Raw genomic sequence first — 15339 nt, forward strand, 5'->3', positions numbered from 1 at the left:
TGAAAGAGCAAGTTGAATTGCATTCATTGAATAAGAATGCACTGCATTAACAGTGCTTTAATTTTAATGCATTTTATTTTCAGGGCATGAAATTCAACATGGTTGTATATTTAAGATGTGAATATTTCAAATGAAAACATTTCATACACAATTTCATTATAAAATTCAATAATCCATATTCAACTTCCAGACTTCATTTCCAGAATATTCAGAGTTTCATAGTTACAATGTGACTTGATTTTGTCTGTTTGGTCAAGACAGACTGTCAATTTAAAAACGATATATTTTTGGAAAACAAATTGTCAGTGTTTAGAAATACCCTAGCATATAGATGACCTTTAAAGCTAGTAGACATGTACTAAAACTAGCAAAACTTTTGTTTTGATTTTATGGGATCTTTCCTAACCTAATAATAATTTAGTACATACACTCACTGACCACTTTATCAGGTACACCTTGGTAGTACTGGGTTGGACTCCCTATTGCTTCAGAACTAATTCTTAGTGGCAGAGATTCAGCAAGGTGCTGAAAACATTTGGCCTATATTGACATGATAGCATCACGCAGTTGCTGCAGATTTGTCGGCTGCACATTCATGATGCGATTTCTCTTTCCACATTTGGTGGTAAAAAGTGACCATACACACAGAACGCATTTCATTTATCCATTCCACTGCGCTACTTTTCTCACATTTTTCTATGAAAACACACGCTAGACTAGCGTGTGTTTTCATAGAAAAACAATGTTCAAAACACACAGCGCTCAAGTTAAAAGTAGTTAAACTTTTTAAAAACACATCTCTAGACCTGTTTTTTATTCCGTTCCACTGACCCGTGTCTCCAGTTTTTAACTGCAAAAACGTGTTCTGTGTGAATGGCACCTAAGACTCTCACTTCCTATTAAACAGCGCACCCGTTTACTGCACGTCTCCTTCATTGGAGTGGATGTTGAAGCTTTATGCTAGCAAACAAGCCTTTGATATTAGAAAAGTATGGTGTTAGCTTTGAGTCATACCGTCCCTCTCCGTCTTTGCAGTACGGGCAGGTACAGGCTTCCCTGCGTGTGCGTCTGCTGGTGGTTGTCGGGCTGCTCTCCACATTCTCATCCATCACATTGCTGTCCTCCAGACCGTCTCCACCCGCACCACTCACATCACCTGAACAAACACTAAACATTACACCTCTACATGACAAACACACACACACACACACACACACACACACATTCATTCAAATACAGCCACACGCAGCCAGGAAAATCTGAGTTAATTAACAAAAAGTGACAAATGTGAGGGAACGGCTGCTGCTGGCAGTAAACAAACATAAATGATCGCAGCTGGGTACTGGGATGCCACTTATTGGATTGAAGATGGTTTTGTTCCTTTTGCCTAAAAAGAAATTTGCACACACTTCCACAACTGATCTCAAGTTTCCATAGCTGTAACTGGTTGTGTCTAATTAGAAATGGCCATGGCCTTGGAGATTAATTCCCAACCAAATGTGCACTCTTTATTTGTGTGAAATTTAATTTTAAATAATTCTATATTTCATCTAGCCATGTGTTTTGTTATTAAAAATTCTTCCCAAGTACATTTGTTTTACCCAGTGACTGAGAAATAACATTTTTGTTTAACCTTTTGTACGATCAAACCATTGTGAATAGAACGTTCAGTGCATCATACCCACTATATAATACTATATATAATTCATAGAAGATACACATTGTGTAGGTATTAGGCAACTATTAAATTGACCCTATTCTTCTCCCACTTCACCGGCCACTTACTTTCATGTATTTCAGGAGAAGCGGATGAATTGACGTGTTGTAAATCCGACAGACACGATTATCTGAACTGCGGCCAATCACACGTTACAGATCATTTCTAACATGATCATTACAAATGTGTATTATAATAATAATAAGGCGATACGTTCTAAAATAACGGTCGCCTTAGGGTGTTTTCACACTTGGTCCTTTTCAGGGGGTCTGAGCACGGTTCGCGTGATTTTGGCCCATATGTGAACACTCCAAACAATCTCAGACCCCTTTAAAGTGAACCGAGACCATCTCAGGAGGTGGTCTGGGTACGGTTCGATCTCATCATTTGGTACGGTTCGCTAGAAACACGCAATCTGAACACAAACCGCTCTGGGCTAACTTGATTTTTCTGATCGTGAATTCCAGTGTAGCTTGGTCATCAGATGCCTCCGTACAAATCGGTTGTTCATCATGGCTGCTGCTTCTGGCAATTCTCTACAAATTATTCGTTCACAACTTCCACTTGTTTATTGCAATTTCAACCGCTTCCAAAGAGACTCGGCTGCACGCCTTGCCAGTTTAAAATGGTGTTACGAGCGCACACACCTAAAGCGCGTGCACAGAAGTCAGCTGTCACAGCGCGTGTACTAAACTGAATCTTTAGCGTCTTATTGCATTATTTTAAAGTGTCAAAAAACACACAGGTTTCAAATAAACAGGTGGTTTTGTCTTAAGTGAATGTAAACATCTGCATTACTAGCCTAATATAAGAATCAGCCGAGGACATCATACAGTGAAGAATAGCCTATGCAGTTTTATTTTTCATGTGATTATTCAATTTCTTACTTGATTGCTGTTTTTAGGCATACCTACTTCACCTGGAAATTTTAAAGCAGTTTATATCATTTTTATATATTTTCTTTATAAATAATTTTATTGTATTGTTTATTTTTTGTATGCTGATGTTATCATTGCCTTCTGCAATAAAATAAACATGATTCAAGGGAAAAAAATCAAAATAAATGTTATTTACAAAGGTGGACGTGTGACACAGCTAGTGCAAGAATATGTAGTATTGCAAAAACAACTTTTTTCCAAAAGATAAACAACTTAATTCAACAGCAATTGTAGCAATGTCATCTAAAAAAAAAAAAAATCTTCACAAACAAATATCTTGCACAATGTAAGTGAATGGGATCAAATGTTGAAGGCCATAGGGAGTCAGCCATCAAACACTGAACTGGACTAGATCCAAAAAGCAACAGTATGAACACAACGGGGTCTGAGACCACATTCCTACTGAAGTGGATCAAAAAAGGATCGGAGTCCTCTTTCAGGGACTGGGACAGTGTTAACGTGAAGAGAACTGGGTCCTTTTTCACTTGGTTCACCTCTTGGTGGACTTAAAGAGTCTGAGTTCGGTTCTTTTAAAGAGGACCCCTTAAACTCACGCTGCATTTGAAAGGGAGCTAATGGAAAGTTTTCCCGTTTCATCTCATGTATGCGTCATTAAACATACTGTTGGAATTTTATAATAAAATGAACAGCATTTAAAAGCTCATTCTGTGTTTCATATCAAAAGTAAAGCTCAAAGCTTATTGTGTTATTCGATTGGAGTTCTTTTTTTTCTCCTTCGCTGTTTTGGCAGAATATTTTCAGTTGCTGGTATTTCAGTGCATCATTACGCAGCTGGGCATCAAGACTAATCAACTAAGTGCAAAGAGATGTGTAATTTTGGTTATAACAAAGGAGACGTTTCTCCACACTCAGCGCGGCCTGGTATCACAAAATTAACTGTGCAAATGTTTATAGAATAGAATTAACAAAATCAAAGTAGACTAACCTGTTGTATTTGCGATGGTGATGGGAACACCCTGCAGCTGATGCATCTGGAGCCCTGCGTTGCCAAGCGTGTTTAAGTTGATGGTCTGAAGGCCAGAGAGCTGCATGGTTCCTGCTGTCCCAGGCTGTGCCAATGTGATCTGGGCATTAGTGGGGCTCTGCAACTGAAGGGTCTGCCAGCTGACCTGGCCATTTGGACCAACGGTACGGATCAGGATGGGGCTTCCATTCGCGATGGTCTGGATCTGAACATTCTGCACTCCATCCTGAGACAAAGTCTGTGTTGCGAACATCTGACCACCGGCTGAGACTGAGCCGGGCTGAACGGTCTGCAGGACCTGCTGCGGCTGAATAAGAATCTGCGTTTGGCACGGTTTCTGTCCGTCTCGATTATCAGATGCTACGGACATGTTCTGGAAGGGCTTTCCCGTCTCTCCTTTGCTACTCTGGGTTAGTGTTACAATGCCTGATGTAGCCGTCCGTGTGCTGGTAGAAGTAGTGCAATACTCCATTGGAGTTGTAGATGACGTGCACTGGAGCAGCTGTTGAGAACTTCCTAAATTTACTCCAGCATTTGCTTCGCTTCCAGGTCCAATGGCCGTACCAGATCCCACTGGGAGAAGGGTAATGTTAGCATTCAGTGGTACAGGCATGTTAGTAAGGAACTGCGTTTGACTGGGCAGCACAGTACCACCCAGACTGATGTTCTGCAGAGGTATTGCTTGCTGAAAAAGGCCAGGGACGGTTAAGATGTTTCCAGCACCAGCACCTCGGTTTGCGGGGGCAGCGATGAGCTGCTGACTACCGTTGGGTGAGGACACAAGCTGAAACTGCCCAGATGCTGTGGATGACACATCCTGGGCTGTCTGAGTAAACTGGATCTGCTGTCCATCTACAGTCTGAAACTGTGGGATCACCTGATACTGGATATTTGGCATCACACCAGAGAGGGCGGTGAGCACCTGTTGACTTTGTAGGTTTTGTGAGGACGCCATCACATACTGCGGCTGTACCATAGCTCCTGTCTGTCTGCTTTTGTCCTCCGAGGAAGAGGTTGCACTACTGGAGCTGGTGACAGCCTGAGAGCTTGTGGGGATGATGTGCCAGCCGTTGGTGGCATGTGACAGATGAGGGTGTTGTAGGTCGATCTGTGTGTCATGTACCTGGCTTTGCCGTGATTGTTGCTCCACTGTGTCGTTTTCATCAATCCGACTGCAGGTGGCTGCCAACAGCGCTAAAGGTGATGGCTGCTGTGAGTCCTGGGGAGGGAAACATGCTTTTGAGGCATTCTGGAGATCATTGCTATTGTTGTTATTATTATTTTTCAAATTAGGTCACCTAGTTTAGTTTACTTGGCAATACATTATTATGAGATATCTATTGAAAGCATAAGTGAAATCAAGCATTTTTTTAATGGTATTTAACCATAAAAATGTATCTAACAGTATTTTTCAAGTACAGAAATTTTAATAAAGTAATTAAAAAGAAATTAAATAAAGATTGATCATTATTAAAGAATTAGTTCACCCCAAAATGAACATTTCCTGATAATTTATTCACCCCAATGCCATCCAAGCTTTTTTCAGTCAAAAAGAAATTAAGTATTTTGAAGAAAACGTTCCAGGATTGTTCATCATATAATAGTTTTCAGTTGCAACCAAAATGCTGAAGGTGCAAATCAATGCAGTTTCAAAGCGTAATCACGTCGGAACGGTCACGCTAGACGCAAGCAGAAAAAAAAAAAAAAACAAGGTAAAAATATAGCTGCAAGCAGCAATACCGGGGCCAAGCGCAAAGAAGAAGACAAGACATGCCAAAAATGCTGGCAATGTCAGATCAACGGCAGCAATGAGCAATTAAAGACCTATTAAGGTGATTTTAGGCAAAATAGCTGTAAAATGATAAATACAGTCAATAATAATGATTTAATGATTTATCACTTTCAACCAATAGGTGGCACAGTTACGAAATTGATGTGGTGTGGTCAGAATAAGGGATCAATGACACATGCAAAGATTGGTGTCAATATATCAAAGCAGAGTGTCAATATAGTGTCAATATGTCATTGCAGAGATATAGCCTCTAGAGGCCTTTTCATTATAAGTATGGACCACATGGCGGTGCTGTTTTGAAACCGTTTAAGAAGCTTAAAGGCATGGTGCTGATGGCCAATTTCAAGTTTCGTAATGATACACCATTTGTGAAGCATAGCATTTTATATCATAAAACTGCATTGTAGTCAATGGGAATTTCATGTTTTGTTCTATTATAGCGCCACCAAGTGACACAATCCTATCATTTTTTTTATGTGTCCTTGGAGTGAGCCCATACATGTCTGTGTCAATTTTGGTGAAAATATCTTGTTTAGTTTTGGAGTTATATACATTTATATGAAAAAACACATGAAAAATGTCTGACACCTGACTTTGATTGGATTTTACACCCCCTTACTATCAATATTTTGACATTTGGGCATTATTGTATATTTATCGACCTATGTTTTCGAACTTCTGATGCTGGTTTCGTCTCGATCGGACTAGCGGTTTCGAAGATATCAGCTAATGTTTTTAAAGTGCTAAATTACAACGCTGCACAAATAATACGCCGAAACCTGGCAAGTCTGGTATCGTTGGACTCGGCGAGGATTCAGGAGACAAAAAAAAAGTTACTCTCATGAAAATAAGTCAATCTCACCTAAAGTTATAAGCATTTGGAAAAAAAATTTCTCCACTAGGTGGCGCTGTTTCGAAACTTCTTGGGCTCATTCAGGGCATCGTGTTGATGACCCATACCAAGTTTCGTAACAATCCGTTCATGTGTTCATAAAATACAGCATTTTAGCACATAATTCAAAATGGCCGACAGCCAAAATGGCCGATATGGTAAAATTGAATGTCAGACGACTCGGCATGCCGTCCTGAATGTAACGAGACCACTTTTATGATTTTTGGACAAACAGTTCAGAAGTTATAAGCAAAAATATCCATTATTCGTATCTCCGGACCAGTAGGTGGCGCTGCGCCGAAACGCTGTATGTTGCCTCAAGTCATGCTTGTGATGACATGTACCAAGTTTGGTTTGAATACGATAAAGCGTTGCGGAGATATTGCCTTAAGTGTGTTTTTGCAACCGCTACGTAAAATTTGTTTGCGTGCTTATCGCAAATGATTTGACGAATCAACTTGATTTGCAAGAGTTTTTGTCAGCATGGTCTGAAGATGATCTGGTTCAATTTTTGTGCAAATCGGATGAACCGTCTAGGACGAGTTTGTAAAAGTAGGTTTTTCGGAAAATTAAAAATGGCGGGAAAATTTTTATGACGGAAAATGACGTCATAGGGTGCAATCGAATCGTCTTGAGCCAAGGAATCAGAGGGAAAAAGAATTTTGTTTCTAGCCCTTATGGTTCAAAAGTTATTAGCATAAACATGAGTCAAATTTTGGACTGATGGTGGCGCTAGAGGGATTGAGTTAGAGACTCCAAACTTGCTATGGAGACACTTGAGACCGTCCTCTATAAGTGTGCCGAATTTCATAACTTTTTACCATACGGTTCTATGGGCTGCCATAGACTTCGTGGCGGAAGAAGAAGAAGAAGAAGATGAATAATAATAATAATAGGAACGGGAACGGTTTCAATAGGTGCCTTCGCGCCTTCGGTGCTTGGCCCCTAAATATAGCTGCAAGCAGCAATACCGGGGCCAAGCGCAAAGAAGAAGACAAGACATGCCAAAATGGCTGGCAATGTCAGATCAACTGGAGCAATAAGCAATTAATCACGTTTTAAGATGATTTTAGGCAAAATGGCTGATATATTATATAAAGATTCACTGATAATATAAGTTAATGGTTTATCACTTTTGACCAATAGGTGGCACAGTTACGAAATGTATGTGGTGTGGTCAGAATAAGAGAACAATGACACATGCAAAGTTTGATGCCAATATGTCAAAGCATTGCAGAGATACAGCCTCAAGAGTCATTTTGGCATCATGGCTCAACTTCGTCACTGCGGTTTACAAAAACGGTTTCATCTATTGATGCAAAATTCCTAACTTTTTGTTGACACAGTCTGAAGATGATACGATTCGATTTTGGTGGAAATTGGACAAACGGTCTAGGATGAGTTTGAAAAAGTAGGTTTTGATCAAATAAGAACATTGAGGACAGGATGTTTGACCAAATATGGCAAAATTAGTATCTATGTTCTCGGCATGAGCCATTGACTGTATTATGACCAGTTTCATTAAACTAGGCTAATTTAATCAAAAGTTATTAGCATGTTTGTAAATTTTGTTATAACCTCTGACCACAAGGTGGCACTGCCCCAAAACTTTTTGAGTACCTTCAAAGCATGGTGCGGAAGACATGAATTTTGGACAAACAGTTCATAAGTTATAAGCAAAAATAGCCATTTTTTGTATCTCCGGACCAGTAGGTGGCGCTGCGCCGAAACGCTGCATGTTGCTTCAGGTCATGCTTGTGATGACATATACCAAGATTGGTTTGAATACGATAAAGCGTTGTGGAGATATAGGCTTATGAGTGTTTTTGCAACCGCTACGCAAAATTTGTGTGCGCGTTTATCGAAAACGATTTGACAAATCAACTTGATTTGCAAGATTTTTTGTCAGCATGGTCTGAAGATGATCTGGTTCAATTTTCGTGCAAATCGGACAAACCGTCTAGGACGAGTTCATAAAAGTAGGTTTTTTGGAAAATTAAAAATGGCGGGGAAATTATCATGACCGAAAATGACATCATAGCTTGCAATTGAATCGGCATGAGCCAATGACTCTATTATGACCAGTTTCAATATACTAGGCTAATTTAATCAAAAGTTATTAGCATTTTTGTCAAGTTTGTTATATCTTTTGACCACAAGGTGGCACTGCCCTAAAACTTTTTGAGTACCTTCAGGGCATAGCAAGGAAGTCACATACCGAGTTTAGTAACAATATACTAATGCATTTGTAAAATATAGCATTTTTTGACAAAATTCAAAATGGCCGACATCCAAAATGGCCGATATGGTAAAATTGAATATCAGACGACTCGGCATGCCGTCCTGAATGTAACGAGACCACTTTTATGATTTTTGGACAAACAGTTCAGAAGTTATAAGCAAAAATAGCAATTTTTCGTATCTCCGGACCAGTAGGTGGCGCTGCGCCGAAACGCTTTATGTTGCCTCAAGTCATGCTTGTGATGACATGTACCAAGTTTGGTTTGAATACGATAAAGCGTTGCGGAGATATTGCCTTAAGTGTGTTTTTGCAACCACTACGTAAAATTTGTTTGCGCGTTTATCGCAAATGATTTGACGAATCAACTTGATTTGCAAGATTTTTTGTCAGCATGGTCTGAAGATGATCTGGTTAAATTTTCGTGCAAATCGGATGAACCGTCTAGGACGAGTTCGTAAAAGTAAGTTTTTCGGAAAATTCAAAATGGCGGGAAAATTTTTATGACGGAAAATAACGTCATAGGGTGCAATCGATTTGTCTTGAGCCAAGGAATCTGAGGAAAAAAGAATTTTGTTTCTAGCCCTTATGGTTCAAAAGTTATTAGCATAAACATGAGTCAAATTTTGGACTAATGGTGGCGCTAGAGGGATTGAGTTTGAGACTCCAAATTTGCTACGGTGACATTTCAGACTGTCCTCTATTAGTGTGCCAAATTTCACAACTTTTTACCATACGGTTCTATGGGCTGCCATAGACTTCGTGGCGGAAGAAGAAGAAGAAGAAGAAGAAGAAGATGAATAATAAATATAGCTGCAAGCAGCAATACCGGGGCCAAGCGCAAAGAAGAAGACAAGACATGCCAAAATGGCTGGCAGTGTCAGATCAACTGGAGCAATGAGCAATTAATCACGTTTTAAGATGATTTGAAGCAAAAGGCTGAAAATGCGTTGTAGTCTGAGAGTGTCAGACCAACTGCAACAATTAACAATTATACAGTTTAAGAAGATTAGGCAAAATGGCTGAAATATCATATATTGAGTCACTGATAATATAAGTTAATGGTTTATCACTTTTGACCAATAGGTGGCACAGATACGAAATTGATGTGGTGTGGTCAGAATAAGGGAACAATGACACATGCAAAGATTGATGCCAATATGTCAAAGCATTGCAGAGATACAGCCTCAAGAGTAATTTTGGCATAATGGCTCAACTTCGTCGCTGCGGTTTACAAAAACGGTTTCATCTATTGATGAAGAATCCCTAACTTTTTGTTGACATAGTCTGAAGATGATACGATTCGATTTTGGTGGAAATTGGACAAACGGTCTAGGATGAGTTTGAAAAAGTAGGTTTTGATCAAAAAGAACATTGAGGACAGGATGTTTGACCAAATATGGCAAAATTAGTATCTCTGTTCTCGGCATGAGCCAATGACTGTATTATGACCAGTTTCATTAAACTAGGCTAATTTAATCAAAAGTTATTAGCATGTTTGTAAATCTTGTTATAACCTCTGACCACAAGGTGGCACTGCCCCAAAACGTTTTGAGTACCTTCAAAGCATGGTGCGGAAGACATGATTTTTGGACAAACAGTTCAGAAGTTATAAGCAAAAATAGCCATTTTTTGTATCTCCGGACCAGTAGGTGGCGCTGCGCCGAAACGCTGCATTTTGCCTCAGGTCATGCTTGTGATGACATATACCAAGATTGGTTTGAATACGATAAAGCGTTGTGGAGATATAGGCTTATGAGTGTTTTTGCAACCGCAACGCAAAATTTGTGCGCGCGTTTTTCGAAAACGATTTGACAAATCAACTTGATTTGCAAGATTTTTTGTCAGCATGGTCTGAAGATGATATGGTTCAATTTCTGTGCAAATCGGACAAACCGTCTAGGACGAGTTCGCAAAAGTAGGTTTTTTGGAAAATTAAAAATGGCGGGGAAATTATCATGACCGAAAATGACATCATAGGTTGCAATTGAATCGGCATGAGCCAATGACTCTATTATGACCAGTTTCAATATACTAGGCTAATTTAATCAAAAGTTATTAGCATTTTTGTCAAGTTTGTTATATCTTTTGACCACAAGGTGGCACTGCCCTAAAACTTTTTGAGTACCTTCAGGGCATAGCATGGAAGTCACATACCGAGTTTAGTAACAATACACTAATGCATTTGTAAAATATAGCATTTTTTGACAAAATTCAAAATGGCCGACAGCCAAAATGGCCGATATGGTCAAATTGAATATCAGACGACTCGGCATGCCGTCCTGAATTTAACGAGACCACTTTTATGATTTTTGGACAAACAGTTCAGAAGTTATAAGCAAAAATAGCAATTTTTCGTATCTCCGGACCAGTAGGTGGCGCTGCGCCGAAACGCTGTATGTTGCCTCAAGTCATGCTTGTGATGACATGTACCATGTTTGGTTTGAATACGATAAAGCGTTGCGGAGATATTGCCTTAAGTGTGTTTTTGCAACCGCTACGTAAAATTTGTTTGCGCGTTTATCGCAAATGATTTGACGAATCAACTTGATTTGCAAGATTTTTTGTCAACATTGTCTGAAGATGATCTGGTTCAATTTTCGTGCAAATCAGATGAACCGTCTAGGACGAGTTCGTAAAAGTAGGTTTTTCGGAAAATTCAAAATGGCGGGAAAATTTTTATGACGGAAAATGATGTCATAGGGTGCCATCGAATCGACTTGAGCCAAGGAATCAGAGGAAAAAAGAATTTTGTTTCTAGCCCTTATGGTTCAAAAGTTATTAGCATAAACATGAGTCAAATTTTGGACTGATGGTGGCGCTAGAGGGATTGAGTTTGAGACTCCAAATTTGCTACGGTGACATTTCAGACTGTCCTCTATTAGTGTGCCAAATTTCACAACTTTTTACCATACGGTTCTATGGGCTGCCATAGACTTCGTGGCGGAAGAAGAAGAAGAAGAAGAAGAAGAAGAAGAAGAAGAAGATGAATAATAATAATAAGAACGGGAACGGTTTCAATAGGTGCCTTCGCACCTTCGGTGCTTGGCCCCTAATAATAAGAACGGGAACGGTTTCAATAGGTGCCTTCGCACCTTCGGTGCTTGGCCCCTAAATATAGCTGCAAGCAGCAATACCGGGGCCAAGCGCAAAGAAGAAGACAAGACATGCCAAAATGGCTGGCAGTGTCAGATCAACTGGAGCAATGAGCAATTAATCACGTTTTAAGATGATTTTAGGCAAAAGGCTGAAAAATGCATTGTAGTCTAAGAGTGTCAGACCAACTGCAACAATTAACAATTATACAGTTTAAGAAGATTAGGCAAAATGGCTGAAATATCATATATAGAGTCACTGATAATATAAGTTAATGGTTTATCACTTTTGACCAATAGGTGGCACAGTTACGAAATTGATGTGGTGTAGTCAGAATAAGGGAACAATGACACATGCAAAGTTTGATGCCAATATGTCAAAGCATTGCAGAGATACAGCCTCAAGAGTCATTTTGGCATCATGGCTCAACTTCGTCACTGCGGTTTACAAAAACGGTTTCATCTATTGATGCAAAATCCCTAACTTTTTGTTGACATAGTCTGAAGATGATACGATTCGATTTTGGTGGAAATTGGACAAACGGTCTAGGATGAGTTTGAAAAAGTAGGTTTTGATCAAATAAGAACATTGAGGACAGGATGTTTGACCAAATATGGCAAAATTAGTATCTATGTTCTCGGCATGAGCCAATAAATGTATTATGACCAGTTTCATTAAACTAGGCTAATTTAATCAAAAGTTATTAGCATGTTTGTAAATTTTGTTATAACCTCTGACCACAAGGTGGCACTGCCCCAAAACGTTTTGAGTACCTTCAAAGCATGGTGCGGAAGACCCATACCAAGTTTCGTAACGATAGACTAATGCGTTTGTAAAATATAGTATTTTAGCACATAATTCAAAATGGCCGAGAGCCAAAATGGCCGATATGGTAAAATTGAATATCAGACAACTCTGAATACCGTCCTGAATCTAACGAGACAACTTTTATGATTTTTGGACAAACAGTTCAAAAGTTATAAGCAAAAATAGCCATTTTTTGTATCTCCGGACCAGTAGGTGGCGCTGCGCCGAAACGCTGCAAGTTGCCTCAAGTCATGCTTGTGATGACATGTACCAAGTTTGGATTGAACACGATAAAGCATTGTGGAGATATAGCCTTATGAGTGTTTTTGCAACCGCTACGTAAAATTTGTGTGCACGTTTATCAAAAACGATTTGACGAATCAACTTGATTTGCAAGATTTTTTGTCAGCATGGTCTGAAGATGATCTGGTTCAATTTTCGTGCAAATCGGACAAACCGTCTAGGACGAGTTCGCAAAAGTAGGTTTTTTGGAAAATTAAATATGGCGGGGAAATTATCATGACCGAAAATGACGTCATAGGATGCAATTGAATCGGCATGAGCCAATGAATGTATTATGACCAGTTTCATTATACCAAGCTAATTAAATCAAAAGTTATTAGCATTTTTGTCAAGTTTGTTATAACTTTTGACCACAAGGTGGCACTGCCCCAAAACTTTTTGAGTACCTTCAGGGCATGGAGTGGAAGTCACATACCGAGTTTAGTAACAATACACTAATGCATTTGTAAAATATAGCATTTTAGCACATAATTCAAAATGGCCGACAGCCAAAATGGCTGATATGGTAAAATTGAATATCAGACGACTTGGCATGCCGTCCTGAATCTAACGAGACCACTTTTATGATTTTTGGACAAACGGTTCAAAAGTTATAAGCAAAAACAGCCATTTTTTGTATCTCCGGACCAGCAGGTGGCGCTACGCCGAGACACTGCATGTTGCCTCAAGTCATGCTTGTGATGATATGTACCAAGTTTGGTTTGAATACGATAAAGCGTTGCGGAGATATTGCCTTAAGAGTGCTTTTGCAACCGCTACGTAAAATTTGTTTGCGCGTTTATCGCAAATGATTTGACGAATCAACTTGATTTGCAAGATTTTTTGTCAGCATGGTCTGAAGATGATCTGGTTCAATATTCGTGCAAATCGGATGAACCGTCTAGGACGAATTCGCAAAAGTAGGTTTTTCGGTTAATTAAAAATGGCGGGAAAATTATTATGACGGAAAATGACGTCATAGGGTGCAATCGAATTGTCTTGAGCCAAGGAATCAGAGGGAAAAAGAATTTCGTTTCTAGCCCTTATGGTTCAAAAGTTATTAGCATAAACATGAGTCTAATTTTGGACTGATGGTGGCGCTAGAGGGATTGAGTTAGAGACTCAAAATTTGCTATGGTGACATTTCAGACTGTCCTCTATTAGTGTGCCAAATTTCATAACTTTTTACCATACGGTTCTATGGGCTGCCATAGACTTCGTGGCGGAAGAAGAAGAAGATGAATAAATATAGCTGCAAGCAGCAATACCGGGGCCAAGCGCAAAGAAGAAGACAAGACCTGCCAAAATGGCTGGCAGTGTCAGATCAACTGCAGCAATGAGAAATTAATCACGTTTTAAGATGATTTTAGGCAAAAGGCTGAAAATGCATTGTAGTCTGATAGTGTCAGACCAACTGCAGCAATGAACAATTATACAGTTTAAGAAGATTAGGCAAAATGGCTGAAATATCATGTATAGAGTCACTGATAATATAAGTTAATGGTTTATCACTTTTGACCAATAGGTGGCACAGTTACGAAATGTATGTGGTGTGGTCAGAATAAGAGAACAATGACACATGCAAAGTTTGATGCCAATATGTCAAAGCATTGCAGAGATACAGCCTCAAGAGTCATTTTGGTATCATGGCTCAACTTCGTCACTGCGGTTTACAAAAACGGTTTCATCTATTGATGCAAAATTCCTAACTTTTTGTTGACACAGTCTGAAGATGATACGATTCAATTTTGGTGGAAATTGGACAAACGGTCTAGGATGAGTTTGAAAAAGTAGGTTTTGATCAAATAAGAACATTGAGGACAGGATGTTTGACCAAATATGGAAAAAATTTGTATCTCTGTTCTCGGCATGAGCCAATGACTGTATTATGACCAGTTTCATTAAACTAGGCTAATTTAATCAAAAGTTATTAGCATGTTTGTAAATTTTGTTATAACCTCTGACCACAAGGTGGCACTGCCCCAAAACGTTTTGAGTACCTTCAAAGCATGGTGCGGAAGACATGATTTTTGGACAAAGAGTTCAAAAGTTATAAGCAAAAATAGCCATTTTTTGTATCTCCGGACCAGTAGGTGGCGCTGCGCCGAAACGCGGCATGTTGCTTCAGGTCATGCTTGTGATGACATATACCAAGATTGGTTTGAATACGATAAAGTGTTGTGGAGATATAGGCTTATGAGTGTTTTTGCAACCGCTACGCAAAATTTGTGTGCGCGTTTATCGAAAACGATTTGACAAATCAACTTGATTTGCAAGATTTTTTGTCAGCATGGTCTGAAGATGATCTGGTTCAATTTTCGTGCAAATCGGACAAACCGTCTAGGACGAGTTCGTAAAAGTAGGTTTTTTGGAAAATTAAAAATGGCGGGGAAATTATCATGACCGAAAATGACATCATAGGTTGCAATTGAATCGGCATGAGCCAATGACTCTATTATGACCAGTTTCAATATACTAGGCTAATTTAATCAAAAGTTATTAGCATTTTTGTCAAGTTTGTTATATCTTTTGACCACAAGGTGGCACTGCCCTAAAACTTTTTGAGTACCTTCAGGGCATAGCAAGGAAGT

At 39.3% G+C, this 15339-nt stretch overlaps 2 protein-coding genes across 3 annotated transcripts in view; both read right to left on the bottom strand.

Annotated features, from left to right (window-relative positions):
- suox (sulfite oxidase) overlaps positions 1-15339 on the bottom strand; it is an 892829-nt gene that overhangs the window by 610245 nt on the left and 267245 nt on the right. The gene's annotated exons all lie outside the window — the stretch shown is intronic.
- The window catches only part of sp1 (sp1 transcription factor), a 40176-nt gene that overhangs the window by 12484 nt on the left and 12353 nt on the right, over positions 1-15339 (bottom strand). For both annotated transcript variants that reach the window (XM_079844915.1, XM_079844914.1), the window contains exons 3-4: positions 3602-4859; positions 1015-1156 (exon numbers count right to left, since the gene is read on the bottom strand). In XM_079844915.1, the coding sequence (XP_079701041.1) occupies positions 1015-1156; positions 3602-4859 (1400 nt within the window). The remainder of the gene's footprint in view (positions 1-1014; positions 1157-3601; positions 4860-15339) is intronic.

This window comes from Gobio gobio, assembly GCF_949357685.1.
Source record: "Gobio gobio genome assembly, chromosome: 19".
NCBI classification, from domain to species: Eukaryota; Metazoa; Chordata; class Actinopteri; order Cypriniformes; family Gobionidae; genus Gobio; species Gobio gobio.